We start from the raw sequence: 20,650 nt of genomic DNA, 5'->3' as shown, positions 1-20,650 counted from the left end.
GTGCTACCTGTCCCAGGCGGTAGAGATACTCTCAAAGATCGTCTATGAAAAAGCCAACTGACACTTACTCTTGTGTTACTGACTTGTTGCACTCTCGACAACTACTATGATTATTATTATTTGACCATGCTGGTCATTTATGAACATTTGAACATCTTGGCCATGTTCTGTTATAATCTCCACAGCCAGAAGATGACTGGCAACCCCTCATAGCCTGGTTCCTCTCTAGGTTTCTTCCTAGGTTTTGGCCTTTCTAGGGAGTTTTTCCTAGCCACTGTGCTTCTACACCTGCATTGCTTGCTGTTTGGGGTTTTAGGCTGGGTTTCTGTACAGCACTTAGAGATATCAGCTGATGTAAGAAGGGCTATATAAATAAATTTGATTTGATGTTAGGTAGTTGTTGTGGAATTGTTAGATTACATGTTAGATATTGCTGCACTGTCGGAACTAGAAGCACAAGCATTTCGCTACACTCGCATTAACACCTGCTAACCATGTGTATGTGACCAATAACATTTGATTTGATATATCAGAGACCACCACACTGACTTTTTTCATTTTTTTTTTCAAATTGGATGCCATTTTGAGTTGTAGACATGATCTCCTGCTATGGGCAATTTGGACACTTCTCAGTACAGAAAAGGAGTAAACTGGCACGCTGGCATTGCCATCCAGACAGCTAAACAAGTTGGCAGCTCCAACTGCAAATATTGTCCTGTTACTGGAACAACAAACTGAAATATAAGAAGAAATAAAAAGGTCTTCTGGCTGCTGGGTTTCATGATTAGTTGCGATTATCTTGCAGGGTTTCATGATTAGTTGGGATTATGTTGCAGGGTTTCATGATTAGTTGGGATTATGTTGCTGGGTTTCATGATTAGTTGGGATTATGTTGCTGGGTTTCATGATTAGTTGGGATTATGTTGCTGGGTTTCATGATTAGTTGGGATTATGTTGGCTGCTGGGTTTCATGATTAGTTGGGATTATGTTTCAGGGTTTCATGACTAGTTGGGATTATGTTGCTGGGTTTCATGATTAGTTGGGATTATGTTGCTGGGTTTCATGACTAGTTGGGATTATGTTGCTGGGTTTCATGATTAGTTGGGATTATGTTGCTGGGTTTCATGATTAGTTGGGATTATGTTGGCTGCTGGGTTTCATGATTAGTTGGGATTATGTTGCTGGGTTTCATGATTAGTTGGGATTATGTTGGCTGCTGGGTTTCATGATTAGTTGGGATTATGTTGGCTGCTGGGTTTCATGATTAGTTGGGATTATGTTGGCTCTGGGTTTCATGATTAGTTGGGATTATGTTGGCTGCTGGGTTTCATGATTAGTTGGGATTATGTTGGCTGCTGGGTTTCATGATTAGTTGGGATTATGTTGCTGGGTTTCATGACTAGTTGGGATTATGTTGGCTACTGTGTTTCATGATTAGTTGGGATTATGTTGCTGGGTTTCATGATTAGTTGGGATTATCTTGCTGGGTTTCATGATTAGTTGGGATTATGTTGTATGTTCTTGTAAATTGATTTGATGTTTTTGCACTCCTGCCTACATAATTGTCCCTTGTGGGATCAATAAAGTATTTTGAACTTTTACTTCCATTTTGATATTTCTACAAGACCTTTAATAACAGCTGTTCTTCCAACATGAGTAAAAGTAGAATAGCATTTTAGTCCAACTGTCTAACCACGTCATCATCTCAGGCCTCTCCCGGTGAAGATATCTAGGTGTCTGTCAACAACATTTTGCTATTCCCCGATAACAGTCTCATACTCACAGTATAATAACATCAATTCAAAATCAGGCTTTAGTTGTCCATATTTGTCCTTGTGTTGCCAGTCCTCTCCAGTTATGATGAAGATATCAAAGTGTCAACCGTAGACAATATGGTTCTCTGTAGCTCCGTGTTTCGACCGTGGCTCTTGCAACACCAAGACAGTGGGTTTGAATTCCAGGGACCACCCATTCGTAGAAAATGCATAACTACGTCGCTTTTTGGATTTTATTAAAAAGCATCTACTAAATGGCGTATCAAATCTATCAGCTGAATATCTCTGGTAATAGTGTTATGCTTTCCTTCCAGGCTGCTTCTCAATGAGGCCGAGACCAGGTAAATGTCACTCATTTAGTAGCTCATTATAGGCACCAACCACAGCAGGTAGAGATGGTTAGCTGTGGATGGAAGAGGCATTGGACTAGTCCCTAATGGCACCCTATTGCCTATTGATAGGGCTGTTTCTGTATCGCACTTTGTGACATAAAATAAATAAGCTTAATAAACACGTTTGATGATTGATTGATTGACTGTTGCGGTGACCATATTACCGCCACACAGTGCCTACGTGGATAACATGTCTTTATTCTCCTGCCTATTTGAATAATGCGCCATTCCAAGTCGAATGGTCCCGTGTGGCTCAGTTGGTAGAGCGTGGTGTTTGCAACGCCAGGGTTGTGGGTTCAATTCCCACGGGGGACCAGTACAGAAAAAATTTAAATGTATGAAATGTATTCACTACTGTAAGTCGCTCTGGATAAGAGCGTCTACTAAAATGTAAAAAAAAAAAATGAATGGCTGAAAATATTGGTCACTTGATGAGAGAACAGCTGTGCAGCCTGAGGTGAGGAACAGAGGGCAAGCTTTGTCTTGCTACTTTCTCAAATCATCATGCAGCCTATAGTCACATCAATAGCCTGTAGTCTCATCAATAGCTTGTAGTCACATCAATAGCCTGTAGTCACATCAATAGCCTGTAGTCACATCAATAGCCTGTAGTCACATCAATAGCCTATAGTCACATCAATAACCTGTAGTCACATCAATAACCTATAGTCACATCAATAGCCTGTAGTCACATCAATAGCCTATAGTCACATCAATAACCTATAGTCACATCAATAGCCTATAGTCACATCAATAGCCTGTAGTCTCATCAATAGCCTGTAGTCACATCAATAGCCTGTAGTCTCATCAATAGCCTATAGTCACATCAATAGCCTATAGTTTCATCAATAGCCTGTAGTCTCATCAACAGTCTAAGGAAAGGCGAAAGGGAAAGGGGGATACCTAGTCAGTTGTACAATTGAATGCCTTCAACTGAAATGTGTCTTCTGCATTCAAGCCAACCCCTCTGAATCAGATATGTGCTGGGGGCTGCCCTAATAGACCACGCAATCAGACATCCACGCAATCAGTCACACGTTGAGGCCTTCAATCAAAAAAGAGGACAGAGAAATATGTGTTCACCAGGCCAAGACTTCTTGCATGCATGGCCTTGATGTAACTTAACAATATTTAATTTTGGAAAAATAATATGAATTTGCATATTAGACATAACTAAATGTTTATGTTGCTTTTCTTCCACGCAAGCCGTATACACTTGAATCAGAAATAAATTAGAACAAGTAGACAATTGAACTTGGAAATGTATCAATAAACCAATTAGGCACATTTGGGCAGACTGATATAACATTTTGAACAGAAATGCAATGGTTCATTGGATCAGTCTCAACCTTTGCACATACACTGCTAACATTTAGTGGTCAAAATCTAAATTGTGCCTAAACTGGAATAATACATTGTGGATTTGCATTTCAAAGATGATGAAAAGAAGTAAAATAACCTGCATGTTTTTTCTTTGTATTATCTTTCACCAGATCTAATGTCTTATATTCTCCTAGATTATTTTTACATTTCCATAAACTTCAAAGTATTTCCTTTCCAATGGTATCAATAATATGCATGTCCTTGCTTTAGGTCCTGAGCTAAAGGCAGTTAGATTTGGGTATGTCATTTTAGGCGAAAATTGAAAAAATGGGTCTGATCCTTAAGAGGTTGCAAACCAGACTGCACAATTTACTTGTTTTTTGTTATTGACGGATAGCCAGGAGCACAAAGGAGCACAAAGCATTCGTGTTTAGTGAGTCTGCCAGATCAGCGGCAGTAGGGATGACCAGGGATGTTCTCTTGACAATTGTGAATTGGACCATTTTAATGTCAAAATGTAACGAGTACTTTTGGGTGTCAGGGAAAATGTATGGAGTAAAAAGTACATTATTTTCTTTAGGAATGTAATGAGGTAAAAGTAAAAGTTGCCAAAAATATAAATAGTAAAGTAAAGTACAGATACACCAAAAAAACGACTTAAGTAGTAGTTTAAAGTATATTACTTAAGTACTTTATGCCACTGTTTAAAGGTAGATTTATTAGGCCTAATCCTTCCTTCATAACCAAGTGGCAACGTTGTGTTTACCTCATATTTGTAAGTCGCTCTGGATAATATGCGTCTGCTAAATGACTTTAAATGTTAAATGTAAATACGACAGGGAAAAATCCTCTTGATTCACCCTCCGACTGGTCATTACTAGTGAAACTATCATCCTGAGCTCTGACTTCTCCAACATACTGACCTCTGAGGCTTGAGAAGCATAGCAACACCAAGGCAACTTTGTAACAGCTGACTCCTTTGTTTTCACTTTTTTTAATGTTGTGTTTGTTTATTTTTTTCTGATTGTTTCAGTGAATGCATTCAACATGCTTTGGATCAAGGACTTCCACAGGCCCACCATCTCCAAAGTTCACTCAAAAAAAGTTGTTTTTTAATTATTTCATTTTGTTCATTTTCTTAAAAAAATGTCCATTGGTTGTAAGGTCACTGCTCCGTTATCACTGCTCAGGGCTCCCGAGGGGCGCAGCAGTCTATGGCACTGCATCGCAGTGCTAGAGGCGTGTACTACAGACCCTTGTTCAATCCCGGGCTGTATCACAACCGGCCATGATTTGGGAGTCCCATAGGGCGGCGCACAATTTGCCCAGCATCGTCCGAGTTAGGGGAGGGTTTTTGCCGAGGTAGGCCGTCATTGTAAATAAGAATTTGTTCTTAACTGACTTGCCTAGTTACATAAAGGTTAAATCATTATTATTATTTTTTTTTATAACTCGGCTCATGTAAATTCTGTAGTTTCCCTTTTAAACATCCCTTGGTTAACATCCACATAGTGTTCACATTTCTCTCATGTAAATTCTGTAGTTTCCCCTTTAAACTACTGAAATCATTCCAATCCGATCAAAAGGCAAATGCAGTTTAGCTCGATTAGCGGGTTTGTCTCTGGAACTAAGCAGAGCTGACTGGCAGGCTATTTTCCCAGCTGGCTGAGAGCACCGAGGTACGGCTGGAGAACGTTGATGCAGCTGCACTGAACAGGCGGGCGACTTTTCTCTCAAAAACAGTGCAAAGGTAGAGGATGGCTGTAGTCGATGGTTTAATGGCTTAGTAACTGCAGTTTGACTTGACATGAAACTAAATTAGTAAAAACACACAGTAAAAAAATAAATAATAATAAATAAATAAACACAGTACATACATTAAAAAAAAATAAACGTGTATAAAAGGTTTTCTATTGATCCATCATTAGCTAGTAAGTTAGGCATGGCTTTCAGTTGCTGTGGTAATATGTTCCACTCCACAGATGACCGTCACTTTGCCCCAACAGAAGGTTTAACCGACATGACGCCCTTGCGCTGTGACTGAGTTAAGACCCAGAAGGTGGGTGTGACTGGCTGAGTGCCTCCGCGACTCAACGCGAAACATGTCCTCACTTTTCTGCGTGCTGGAGGAAAACTAGACAACCGTGTATTTTCACAAATCCAGCCTTTAAAATGTTTAGATTACATCCGACAATTACGAACGTTATATCATCGAGGTGAGTAAAAACTTTTGTTGTGCACTTACTTGGCATGCCCAGCGTAAATGTTTCGTTTATAGTTATAGTTATTGCTCGTAATGTATGCCAATTACACATACAAAAAAAACACAATGAAAGGAAAAGTTAAAAAGTCGTGTGCCTACCTGTCAGTGGATCCAGCTTGGTGAAGTAACAAGTCATGGTAATTGCTCAGATAAATCTTGGGATTCCTGGAAATAAATAATTATTTAAAAAAAATCACAACATGTAATTGCTTAGGAAATGTTATCCTAATCATCATGATCGAATTAGACAATAGATATAATTTGCATTATAAAATCATATTATAGTTGTTGGTAACTAATAGACTATTGAGTATATTGTTGTATGTGGTTGTGCTCTTTTGGTCACAAAACTACAGAATATGGAAGATGCATTTTGTTAGTAAAAAAAAATAAACTCAAATATTTATTTAATTGCTGCTTTTCCATTGTTAATCCACTGTGGTCATTGGGATGTCTGTATCAAGGTTTCAATACAGACATGTAGCCTACAGTTTTGATAGCAGAATGTTAGGGGTACCTGGAGATGGAATATTTACGTAAAGGCTTTTCAGGAACCTTGGATAATAAAAAATTCAGTTCGGTGCTTGCTGTATTTTTCATCATAACATTCTTTAGTTTAATCCACATAAGAAAAAAGACAAGGTGTGACATTATATTAACTGATGTGTCCTTTTTGTCAAATAAGCCTTGTGTATGTCATTATGTTAGTCATTATGTTAGTCATTATGTCAGTCATTATGTCAGTCATTATGTTAGTCATTATGTCAGTCATTATGTTAGTCATTATGTCAGTCATTATGTTAGTCATTATCTTAGTCATTATGTCAGTCATTATGTTAGTCATTATGTCAGTCATTATCTTAGTCATTATCTTAGTCATTATGTTAGTCACTAACTTATTCACTGTTAGTCACTATGTTAGTCATTATCTTAGTCACTATGTTAGTCATTATGTTAGTCATTATGTCAGTCATTATGTTAGTCATTATGTCAGTCATTATGTTAGTCATTATCTTAGTCATTATGTTAGTCACTAACTTATTCACTGTTAATCACTATGTTAGTCGTTATCTTAGTCACTATGTTAGTCATTATGTTAGTCATTATGTTAGTCATTATGTTAGTCACTATGTTAGTCATTATGTTAGTCACTATGTTAGTCACTATGCTAGTCTTTGTGTTAGTCATTATGTTAGTCATTATGTCAGTCATTGTGTTAGTCAATATGTCAGTCACTATGTTAGTCATTATGTTAGTCACTATGTTAGTCATTATGTAAGTCACTATGTTAGTCACTATGTTAGTCACTATGTTAGTCACTATGTTAGTCATTATGTTAGTCATTATGTTAGTCACTATGTTAGTCACTATGCTAGTCTTTGTGTTAGTCATTATGTCAGTCATTGTGTTAGTCATTATGTTAGTCATTATGTTAGTCACTAACTTATTCACTATGTTAGTGACTGTTAGTCACTGTTAGTCACTATGTTAGTCACTATGCTAGTCTTTGTGTTAGTCATTCTGTTAGTCATTATGTCAGTCATTGTGTTAGTAATTATCTTAGTCATTATGTTAGTTATTATGTTAGTCACTAACTTATTCACTATGTTAGTCACTGTTAGTCACTGTTAGTCACTATGTTAGTCATTATATTAGTCACTATATTAGTCATTATGTTAGTCATTATGTTAGTCATTAAGTTAGTCATTATGTCAATCATTATGTTAGTCACTTTGATGACTGACATAATGAGTGACATAATGAGTGACATAATGAGTGACATAATGAGTAACATAATGACTAACATAGTGACTAACAAAGTGACTAACATAATCACTAACATAATGACTGACATAATGACTGACATAATGACTGACATAATGACTGACATAATGACTAACATAATGACTAACATAGTGACTAACATAATGACTAACATAATTACTGACATAATGACTAACATAATGACTAGCATAATGACTAGCATAATCACTAACATAATGACTGACATAATGACTGACATAATGACTAACATAATGGCTGACATAATGACTGACATAATGGCTGACATAATGACTGACATAATGACTGACATAATGACTGACATAATGACTAGCATAATGACTGATATAATGACTAGCATAATGACTGAAAAAATGACTGACATAATGACTAGCATAATGACTGACATAATGACTAGCATAATGACTAACATAATGACTAGCATAATGACAAGCATAATGACTAGCATAATGACTAACATAATGACTAGCATAATGACTGACATAATGACTAGCATAATGACTAACATAATGGCTGACATAATGACTAGCATAATGACTAACATAATGACTGACATAATGACTAACATAATGACTGACATAATGACTAGCATAATGACTAACATAATGACTGACATAATGACTAGCATATTGACTAACATAACGACTGACACAGTGACTAACATAATGACTGACATAATGACTAGCATAATGACTAACATAATGACTGACATAATGACTAGCATAATGACTGCCATAATGACTAACATAATGACTGACATAATGACTAGCATAGTGACTAACATAATGACTAACATAATGACTAACTTAATGACTAACATAGTGACTAACATAATGACTAAGATAATAACTAACCTAATGACTGACATAATGACTAGCATTAGTATTAATGTTAGTCATTATGTTAGTCATTATGTTAGTTATTATCTTAGCTATTATGTTAGTCACTATGTTAGTCATTAAGTTAGTCATTATGTCAATCATTATGCTAGTCATTATGTCAGTCATTATGTCAGTCATTATTAATGACTAACATAATGACTAGCATAATGACTAACATAGTGACTAACATAATGACTAAGATAATGACTAACATAATGACTGACATAATGACTAACATAATGACTGACATAATGACTAACATAATGACTAACATAGTGACTAACATAATGATTGACATAATGACTAACATAATGACTGACATAATGACTAACATAATGATTGACATAATGACTAACATTGTGACTAACATAATGACTGACATAATGACTAGCAAAATGACTAACATATTGACTGACATAATGACTAACATAATGATTGACATAATGATTGAAAGAATGATTGACATAATTACTAGCATAATGACTAACGTAACGACTGACACAGTGACTAACATAATGACTGACATAATGACTAACATAATGACTGACATAATGACTGACATAATGACTAACATAATGACTAACATAGTGACTAACATAATGATTGACATAATGACTAACATAATGACTGACATAATGACTAACATAATGATTGACATAATGACTAACATTGTGACTAACATAATGACTGACATAATGACTAGCAAAATGACTAACATATTGACTGACATAATGACTAACATAATGATTGACATAATGATTGAAAGAATGATTGACATAATTACTAGCATAATGACTAACGTAACGACTGACACAGTGACTAACATAATGACTGACATAATGACTAACATAATGACTGACATAATGACTAGCATAGTGACTATCATAATGACTAACTTAATGACTAACATAGTGACTAACATAATGACTAAGATAATAACTAACATAATGACTGACATAATGACTAGCATTATGTTAGTCATTATGTTAGTCATTATGTTAGTTATTATCTTAGCCATTATGTTAGTCACTATGTTAGTCATTAAGTTAGTCATTATGTCAATCATTATGTTAGTCACTATGTTAGTCATTTTGTTAGTCATTATGTCAATCATTATGTCAATCATTATGTTAGTCATTATGTCAGTCAATATGTTAGTCATTTTGCTAGTCATTATGTCAGTCATTATGTTAGTCACTATGTTAGTCATTATGTCAATCATTATGTTAGTCACTATGTTAGTCATTATGTTAGTCATTATGTCAATCATTATGTTAGTCACTATGTTCAGTCATTATGTTAGTCATTATGTCAGTCATTATCTTAGTCATTTAGTTAGTCACTATGTTAGTCATTATGTTAGTCATGATGTCAATCACTATGTTAGTCATTATGTTAGTTATTATCTTAGTTATTATTTTAGTCATTATGTTAGTCACTATGTTAGTCATTAAGTTAGTCATTATGCCAATCATTATGTTATTCACTATGTTAGTCATTATGTTAGTCATTATCTTAGTCATTATGCTAGTCATTATGTCAATCATTATGTTATTTATTATCTTAGTAATTATGTTAGTCATTATGTTAGTTTTTATCTTAGTCATTATGTTAGTCACTATGTTAAGCATTATGTTAGTCATTTTGTCAATCATTATGTCAGTCACTATGTTAGTCATTATGTTAGTCATTATGTCAATCATTATGTCAGTCACTATGTTAGTCATTATGTTAGTCATTATGTCAGTCATTAAGTTAATGATTATCTTAGTCATTATGGTAGTCATTATGCTAGTCTTTATGTTAGTCATTATGTCAGTCATTATGTCAGTCATTATGTCAGTCATTATGTTAGCTACTGAAGCCGATGGAAAGAAGAAGTACCAGTTTCAGAAAAAGCTAAAAGCCTCCTCACGCTGTTAATCTACATTGTTCTTGATACGTTGTACAGTGAATTGTTTTACCGGCAGTAGTACAAACAATGTCACTGGCAGCTTAATAACATAGTTCAGCTGTCTTTAACTATGTCTGTATAAGTATGATAGAGCTGGAAAGGCTAGGACTCAAAGACAGTATTATGAGGTCAATAAAGAAGTGAGTCTGGGCATGTGGGTTCAGTTGGAAGTTAAGTACAAATAGAGCAACAAGTAATGGGGCATTTACTTTTAACGGGCCAAATCGTAGGTGAAACAATAAACAAGCCATAAAAAGCTGGGGGATTGGGTTTGAGATTATGTAACCACTCTCAAATTCATAGACAGAGCTACCTGTATGCATGCTAGGACTGACCATCCAGGATATCAGAGTAATTGTTTTAACCATGTTTACAATGTTATCGAACAGTGGATTAAAACAAGCTTGTATTTTGTGTTCTGATGGGGTGTGATAGTTGAACTAAACTCACGAGGCATTTATAAGTTAGATTTTTCAAGAATCAATGGATATACAGTCCACTCTGTATGTATTTGGACAGTGAAGCTAACGTTTTAAATTTGGCTAAATACTACAGCATTTTGGATTTAGAGATCAGATGTTTCATATATGGTGACAGTTCAGAATATCACCTTTTATTTGAGGGTATTTACATACATATCTGTTTTAACAATTTAGAAATGAAAGTACTTTATGTACCTAGTCCCCTCATTTGAAGATCTCATAAGTATTTGGACAAATTCACTTATAGTGTATTAAAATAGTACAATTGTTTTGTATTTGATCCCATATTCCTAACAAACAATGACTACATCAGTGGTCACAAATCGATATCCAAGACATTCCAAATCGATCAAAAAATCACGAATGAATCTTGAATAATAAAGAGTGAGACAGTTACAGAGGCTACAATAAAACATGCTAACCATGTAATAATGACCAATAATGGGCGGTTAGTGGGTTTTTTGGGGGGAGGTGGAATCTTTGTCCCTCTGTTACTTTTTAAAACTTTTTTTCATTAACAATTCTCTCATGATTATCCATAATTATGGTAGCATCCACATTGATATAGACAAGTTCAGAAACATTTTATATTCTTACTTACAATAAAAGTAACTCCAAAATGACCCAATAAATGATTCGCCATTCAGTTCCTATTGTGCATAACTTAATGTGAAACACAACCAAAACAAGCTGTAAATGCATCCAACAAGTGTGTAGAGTCACAAGCGTGACGTAATCATTGTGTGCAATGAATATGCGACCAAATACAAAACGATTGACTATTTTAATACACTAGAAGTGAATTTGTCCCAAAATTTATGACATCTTCATTTCATAAGACTAGATACTTATAAAGTGCTTTCATTTCTGAATTGTAAAAACAGATAAGGTATGTAAATACCCTCAAATCAAAAAAGGTGACATTCTGTACTGTCCTCTTATATGAAACATTTGATCTCTAAATCCAAAATGGTGGAGTATAGAGCCACATTGAAAATGTCAGCTTCACTGTCCAAATACATACAGAGTGGAGTGCATATCATTAATCTTGTACTGCTATTGGCTAAATCAGGGTCACATAGTCGTATGCAAATCAGGGTCACATAGTCTTATGCAAATCTACTTTGAAACAAAAGTATACACCTCACACACACATGATTATGGGCTATAAAAATAAGATACCTGTATTATGTCAGATATATCAGTTGAAATATATTACATTTTGAGATTCCTTCCAAATATTAGACTTTATATTCATCACAAAAGACTGAAATAAAACAAAATTGTTTGACATAGAAACACAGGCTTTTCGTCATTTATTATTATTATTTTTTTTAAGTAATCTTTATTAATCATGAAATCATGAAAAATATGAATTTACATTCTACCCATGAGGCCAAAGAGGGTGCATTTGGTCACTCACTGCAGGAAAAGGCTATTTTATAAATCTAAAAAAAAATGTATGTAGCGACTGCAAATTGACCCATTTAAATGGCATGATATTTATATTATTCTTCATTGAAGCTATGACTATTACTTTAATTTACAAAACATTAAGATAGTCACCAGCGCTATGTTTATAATCGGAGCCGGAGCAGAGCCTGTCTGCCTGCCTATCTCCCCACACTCATCACCTCCTCCCTCACAGCTAACCAGCTGATGTAGGGTGTGTGTTGGGAGTGGTATCCTTCCCACTGCTGAACAGAACTACTAATAATAAATTGTGCCCGCAACTGTGGGGAAGCATTGGAGTCAACATGGGCAGGCATCCCTGTGGAATGCTCTTGACACCTTGTAGAGTCCATGTCCTGACAAATTGAGGCTATTCTGAGGGTGGGGTTACAACTCAATATAAGGAAGGTGTTCCTAATGTTAGGTATAGTCAGTGTATTTTACAATATGTTCCTACTAGACTGGGTCTCTTTTGCGGCAGTGAGCATGGGGGTTCAGTGAGGAGGTAATGCAGGAGTGGGGGGTTCAGTGAGGGGGTAATGCAGCAGCGGGGGGGTTCAGTGAGGGGGTAATGCAGCAGTGGGGGTTCAGTGGGGGGTAATGCAGCAGTGGGGGTTCAGTGGGGGGCAATGCAGCAGCGGGGGGTTCAGTGAGGGGTAATGCAGCAGTGGGGGATTCAGTGAGGGGTAATGCAGCAGTGGGGGTTCAGTGAGGGGGTAATGCAGCAGTGGGGGTTCAGTGGGGGGGCAATGCAGCAGCGGGGGGTTCAGTGAGGGGGTAATGCAGCAGTGGGGGGTTCAGTGGGGGGTAATGTAGCAGTGGGGGAATTCAGTGAGGGGGTAATGCAGCAGTGGGGGGATTCAGTGAGGGGTAATGCAGCAGTGGGGGGTTCAGTGAGGGGGTAATGCAGCAGTAGGGGGTTCAGTGAGGGGGTAATGCAGCAGTGGGGGTTCAGTGGGGGGTAATGCAGCAGCGGGGGTTCAGTGAGGGGTAATGCAGCAGTGGGGGTTCAGTGGGGGGGTAATGTAGCAGTGGGGGGATTCAGTGAGGGGTAATGCAGCAGTGGGGGTTCAGTGAGGGGGTAATGCAGCAGTAGGGGGGTTCAGTGAGGGGGTAATGCAGCAGTGGAGGGTTCAGTGAGGGGTTAATAATAATTACAAGCAATGCATAATGTACTGTTAAAAGGATTGGTTTTAAAGTGTCTCTTTTTAAGGCAACACAATTGCTTGAAATTATGTTAAGTCTCTTAGGAAACTAATTCAATACTGTCTATTGGTCTGTCTCCAAAGCGACCGACCCAAGGTCTATTTATTTCAGTCCAGTGTTCCCATATATCAAGGCTTCCATACTGTTGTGCGAGAAGCGTAATGCATTCTAACTCTCTAACCACATAATGATGGTAAATGTGCTGGAGGTAATACAAGTACATTACATGAACAAGAGATTAGTACGCGTGGGTCACTTTAAATAGTAATTATAATATAATATATCCATTACTTTTTTTGTTGTTGCTGATATTGAACTGCTACAAACTCATTCCCACTGCTACCACTCATTCCCACTGCTACCACTCATTCCCACTGCTACCACTCATTCCCACTGCTACCACTCATTCCCACTGCTACCACTCATTCACACTGCTACCACTCATTCACACTGCTACCACTCATTCTCACTGCTACCACTCATTCACTCTGCTACCACTCATTCACACTGCTACCACTCATTCACACTGCTACCACTCATTCACACTGCTACCACTCATTCCCACTGCTACCACTCATTCTCACTGCTACCACTCATTCTCACTGCTACCACTCATTCACTCTGCTACCACTCATTCACACTGCTACCACTCATTCACACTGCTACCACTCATTCTCACTGCTACCACTCATTCACTCTGCTACCACTCATTCACACTGCTACCACTCATTCACACTGCTACCACTTATTCCCACTGCTACCACTCATTCCCACTGCTACCACTCATTCACTCTGCTACCACTCATTCACTCTGCTACCACTCATTCACACTGCTACCACTCATTCACACTGCTACCACTTATTCACACTGCTACCACTTATTCACACTGCTACCACTCATTCCCACTGCTACCACTCATTCACACTGCTACCACTCATTCCCACTGCTACCACTCATTCTCACTGCTACCACTCATTCACACTGCTACCACTTATTCCCACTGCTACCACTCATTCACACTGCTACCACTCATTCACACTGCTACCACTTATTCCCACTGCTACCACTCATTCCCACTGCTACCACTCATTCACACTGCTACCACTCATTCACACTGCTACCACTCATTCCCACTGCTACCACTCATTCCCACTGCTACCACTCATTCACACTGCTACCACTCATTCCCACTGCTACCACTCATTCACTCTGCTACCACTCCACTGCTACCATTCATTGGTGTACTTCTGACTTGTGTTCTACTTCTGCCAGACATATTGCATCCAAAATGGTACCATATTCCATACGTAGGTCATTACCAGGCCTGCATAGGGCTCTAGGGCCCATAGGGCTGTGATCAAAAGTAGTGTACTATTATAGGGAATAGGGTGCCATAGGGCTGTGATCAAAAGTAGTGTACTATTATAGGGAATAGGGTGCCATAGGGCTGTGATCAAAAGTAGTGTACTATATAAGGAATAGGGTGCCATAGAGCTGTGATCAAAAGTAGTGTACTATATAGGGAATAGGGTGCCATAGGGCTGTGATCAAAAGTCGTGTATTATATAGAGAATAGGGTGCCATAGGGCTGTGATCAAAAGTAGTGTACTATATAGGGAATAGGGTGCCATGTCAGCCACTGCCTGTTTTCCCGCTGAAAGGGGATCGAGGCTGGAGCCACTGTGGTATCAAACCCTTAATACACTAACACTTTTACCATGGTAACCTGCGGACCAGGGTTCCAAACCAGGGTACGATAAATTGAAATGACCGAGGGCTAATCTGGTATACCAGCCCGCTCTACCAATTCAGCTTGGGAATGGGGTTAACTGAAGACCGGCCCAGGTAAAACCAGGGTTCATAGTGCAAGTGTATTTGATGCTTCAGATTTATTAATCGCTGTTCACTGGCTGCTAGGTTCACTGGCTGCTAGGTTCACTGGCTGCTAGGTTCACTGGCTGCTAGGTTCACTGGCTGCTAGGTTCACTGGCTGCTAGGTTCACTGGCTGCTAGGTTCACTGGCTGCTAGGTTCACTGGCCGCTAGGTTCACTGGCCGCTAGGTTCACTGGCCGCTCGGTTCACTGGCCGCTCGGTTCACTGGCCGCTCGGTTCACTGGCCGCTCGGTTCACTTGCCGCTAGATTCACTGGCTGCTATGTTCACTGGCTGCTAGATTCACTGGCTGCTATGTTCACTGGCTGCTCGGTTTCACTGGCTGCTAGGTTCACTGGCTGCTAGGTTCACTGGCTGCTAGGTTCACTGGCTGCTAGGTTCACTGGCTGCTAGGGTAACTTGCTGCTAGGTTCACTGGCTGCTAGGTTCACTGGCTGCTAGGTTCACTGGCTGCTAGGTTCACTGGCTGCTAGGTTCACTAGCTGCTAGGTTCACTTGCTGCTAGGTTCACTGGCTGCTAGGTTCACTGGCTGCTAAGTTCTCTTACTGCTAGGTTCACTGGCTGCTAGGGTAACTTACTCCTGAGTTCACTGGCTGCTAGGTTCACTGGCTGCTAGGATTACTGGCTGCTAAGTTCTCTTACTGCTAGGTTCACTGACCGCTAGGTTCACTGGCCGATAGGTTCACTGACCGCTAGGTTCACTGGTCACTAGGTTCACTGACCGGTTGGTTCACTGGCCGCTATGGTTCACTGGCCGATAGGTTCACTGACCGCTATGGTTCACTGGCCGATAGGTTCACTGGCCGCTAGGTTCACTGACCGCTATGGTTCACTGGCCGATAGGTTCACTGACCGCTATGGTTCACTGACCGCTATGGTTCACTGACCGCTATGGTTCACTGGCCGATAGGTTCACTGGTCACTAGGTTCACTGGCCGATAGGTTCACTGGCCGCTAGGTTCACTGACCGATAGGTTCACTGACCGCTATGGTTCACTGGCCGATGCAAATTGCACCCTTTCACCTGGCTCTGGTCAAACGTAGTGCACTATATAGGGAATAGGGATTTGGTCAACAGTAGTGCACTATATAGGGAATAGGGATCTGGTCAACAGTAGTGCACTATATAGGGAATAGGGATCTGGTCAACAGTAGTGCACTATATAGGGAATAGGGATCTGGTCAACAGTAGTGTACTATATAGGGAATAGGGATCTGGTCAACAGTAGTGCACTATATAGGGAATAGGGATCTGGTCAACAGTAGTGTACTATAAAGGGAATGGGATGCCATTTGGGACACAAAAAAGAGAAATAATGATTATTGTTATTATTTGTTTTGACTTTGTAGGTACAGTAATGGCTGATGGTGATTGATTCAGCATGGATACTGTTTGCTGTGATTTCTCCTGATGTTTCCAACACTTCTGACATCATGTGAAGGGATCCAGAGAGGATGAAGAGGAGGGGTGAAGAATACTTACATAAAGAACCGTGATGGAGTCTATTCAGTCACCTGACATCCCCATGGACAGGTGCTTTAATTAACACGTGTGTGTGTCTAATGAATTTCTATAAACCGTTAGATATACATGTGACATGTGTCAAAAGCTGTCAAAAGATCTGCATATTAAATATATTGCATGGGAGTGTTGCGAATATATTGCATTACCATGACAAGGTGTTATACTAGAATGACTGTTGAGGAGAGCTGGCAAGTTATCATTTCCCTCTACCGTTTACACCCACCTGTATCCTGTGATGAATAAACTTTCATCTGATTTCGTTTTTCTAATAAGGTACTTCAACAGCACCTGGAGAAACCCGTACGGCCAGGAGACTGTCCCGTCACTTTTCAACAGCTCCTTCCGCCTCCAGCACCACAACAGCTTCCACAACATCCTACTAGGTGTGTGTGTGTGTGTGTGTGTGTGTGTGTGTGTGTGTGTGTGTGTGTGTGTGTGTGTGTGTGTGTGTGTGTGTGTGTGTGTGTGTGTGTGTGTGTGTGTGTGTGTGTGTGTGTGTGTGTGTGTGTATGCCTGGGTATGTGTGTGTGAGGGCGCCTTGGGGTGTTGGGAAAGGAAGAAGACAGATGTCCATTCTAACCAATGGACAATAAAGTATCTATTCTATTAATTGTGTTATAATATTCTATTGTAGGTGTCTTCCTGGGCTTCCTGTCGCTGCTCACGGTCATCATGAACATCCTGGTACTTTACGCTGTGAAGAAGGAGCGTACCCTCCACACGGTGGGCAACCTCTACATCGTCAGCCTCTCCGTGGCGGATCTCATCGTCGGGGCAACCGTGATGCCCCTCAACCTGGTCTATCTGCTGGAGGATGAGTGGAGGCTGGGGAGAGTCGTCTGTCAGTTCTGGCTCATCATGGATTATGTAGCCAGCACAGCCTCCATCTTTAGTCTGTTTATACTTTGTCTGGATCGGTATCGGTCCGTTCACGAGCCGCTGAAGTACCTGAAGTACCGGACTAGAGGGAGAGCTAGCGTTATGATCTCAGGGGCCTGGCTAATGTCCATGACATGGATTATTCCTATACTAGGGTGGAGGTCCTTCGTTCAGGTCGACCTCAAACCGGAGATGGAGAATAAGTGTGACACTGATTTCCGGTTTGTTACGTGGTTTAAGGTTTTAACTTCAGTGTTTAACTTCTACCTTCCGTCTCTGTTGATGCTGTGGTTCTACTCACGCATCTACATGGCTGTGAGACAGAACTTCAGAGAGAGGGAGAGGATTATCAATCCCACAGATTCCGTGGTGGACAACAAGATCGGACACAAAGTCCAAACAGGAAATAGCCCCTGCGAGTCTAAGAAAGAAAGAAACTCAGACTTTGATCAGTACACGTTAGACCAGCCATACGACTCCACAGATACAGTTGAAACCAACGCACCCAAGGAACCCAAGTCTGGGAAAGACTCTCATTCCACTCATTCAGTGCTCAGAATGACAAAACGTCTGAGGACGACTGTAAAGGACAAAAGAAAGAGCGGCTCTTCGTCTTTCCAGCAGAAGAATTCGGACTCGGAGACCCCTTTGAACCTGTCCTCTTTACCTCTTGGCTTCACAAACTACGACGACGACAACGTTCAGAAACTCTACGTATCCGTGAACGACTGCAAGGTAGCCGTGCCGCCAAACTCTGTGGCTGGCGTCTGCGAGATAACTCAGATATCTGACATGCAGAGATACACCACCATGTTCTACAACAACGAGTTCACCCAGTCTGTGAATTTGTCCCCGTCACCATGTCTCCATAATTCACCCGAGTCACCCCAGCCCCAGGAGGACTCAGAGCCTGATGATGGTGCTAACCCGGACGCTGTAGCCAACACTGTGACTCTAAAACAGACCTGGCAGAAGTTCTGTGTCCAGTCCAGGCAGCGTATCCAGAGCCTTCAGGTCCATAAGGAGCACAAAGCGGCCAAGCAGCTGGGCTGTATTATAGCTGGGTTCATGATGTGCTGGATCCCCTACTTCATAGTCTTTATGGTCATGGCTTTCTGCCAAACCTGTGTACATCACAACCTACATATGTTCACGATATGGCTTGGGTATATTAACTCTACCTTGAACCCGTTCATATACCCACTCTGCAATGAGAATTTCAAACGAGTGTTTAAAACTATCCTACACATTAATTTGTGATGAAAAGTTTTATGAACATGAGTGGCATTTCAATGTATTTTCTTGTGATGCTTTAACTTGTAATATGTGTGTTTGAATGTTTTGAGTGACCTCAATTTGGTACCTTAAATGTGTATAATTTTGTAAATATAATGCTTATTATTTATTGTCCGCCTAAATATTTTTGTACACTATCAGACCCAGACCCAACATTATCGTTCCTACTCTGTGAAAAGACAGAAAGCATTGCAGCTCTGTATTTATGTATTATTTATTCGAATAACTCTGCTGAAGAAGAAAACTCTACTGAGAAGAAGAACTGCAGAAAATAATAACTCTGCAAAAGGAGAATAACTACAGAATAAGTATACCTGCAGAAGGAGAATAACTGCAGAAGGAGAATAACTGCAGAAGGAGAATAACTGCAGAAGGAGAATAACTGCAGAAGGAGAATAACTCTGCAGAAAAAGGCACAGAGACAGTTTCAATACAATCTGCTTCAAGTGCTTGTCCATTTCTGGTGAAAACAGAAATGTGTCTTAATGGAATCTGAATTTTTGTTAGATATGAGTCAGTGCAGTGTCTGTGCTGTCCAATAAAAGTATCCTAACTGACATGGTGTTTTTTAAAAATTTTTTTATAGATAAGTACGCAACTATGTAACTGTTATAGCTATTTACTTTACCTAAAATAATGACATCTCGTAAAGTGGGAGTGTAGACACACACACTCTGTTTACTGTTGCAACTCACAGCTCACACAACGTTCTAATATTCAAAACTTTTCTAAACAAATGGAGTTAGCTGTGCATAGACCACTCTACGTAGATAAAATATCTAAATATAACTCTAATGCATTGGCTTCATCCTGAGTTGAGGTCATGCCGCCATGATTATTGTTATTCACTTTGGCCTGAATCATATGGGTAAATATACTGAATCATTTGGGTAAACATACTGAATCATCTATGTAAACAAACTGAATCATCTGGGTAAATATACTGAATCATCTGGGTAAATATACTGAATCATCTGGGTAAACATACTGAATCATCTGAGTAAATATACTGAATCATCTGGGTAAACATACTGAATCATCTGGGTAAATATACTGAATCATCTGGGTAAATATACTGAATCATCTGGGTAAACATACTGAATCATCTGAGTAAATATACTGAATCATCTGGGTAAATATACTGAATCATCTGGGTAAATATACTGAATCATCTGGGTAAACATACTGAATCATCTATGTAAATATACTGAATCATATGGGTAAATATACTGAATCATCTGGGTAAACATACTGAATCATCTATGTAAACAAACTGAATCATCTGGGTAAATATACTGAATCATCTGGGTAAATATACTGAATCATCTGGGTAAACATACTGAATCATCTGAGTAAATATACTGAATCATCTGGGTAAATATACTGAATCATCTGGGTAAACATACTGAATCATCTGAGTAAATATACTGAATCATCTGGGTAAATATACTGAATCATCTGGGTAAATATACTGAATTCTCTGGAGACTTTTTTGGGGGGGGATTCTAAAAAGTACGCCAATT

The 20,650-nt window shown here is 39.2% G+C and overlaps 1 protein-coding gene across 1 annotated transcript; it reads left to right on the top strand.

Moving 5' to 3' along the window:
• The first annotated feature begins 5,577 nt into the window (after positions 1–5,577).
• LOC106566229 (histamine H1 receptor-like) lies at positions 5,578–19,609 on the top strand. The gene is made up of 4 exons (XM_014134106.2): positions 5,578–5,707; positions 16,778–16,961; positions 17,226–17,335; positions 17,587–19,609. Exons 2-4 carry the CDS (start codon positions 16,924–16,926, stop codon positions 19,089–19,091), a joined length of 1,653 nt encoding a protein of 550 aa, XP_013989581.1. The 5' UTR covers positions 5,578–5,707; positions 16,778–16,923; the 3' UTR covers positions 19,092–19,609.
• The last annotated feature ends 1,041 nt before the right edge of the window (positions 19,610–20,650 follow it).

The sequence above is a fragment of the Salmo salar genome, chromosome ssa12, assembly GCF_905237065.1.
Source record: "Salmo salar chromosome ssa12, Ssal_v3.1, whole genome shotgun sequence".
Taxonomy (NCBI): domain Eukaryota; kingdom Metazoa; phylum Chordata; class Actinopteri; order Salmoniformes; family Salmonidae; genus Salmo; species Salmo salar.
This window is presented reverse-complemented; position numbering and strand designations above follow the sequence as displayed.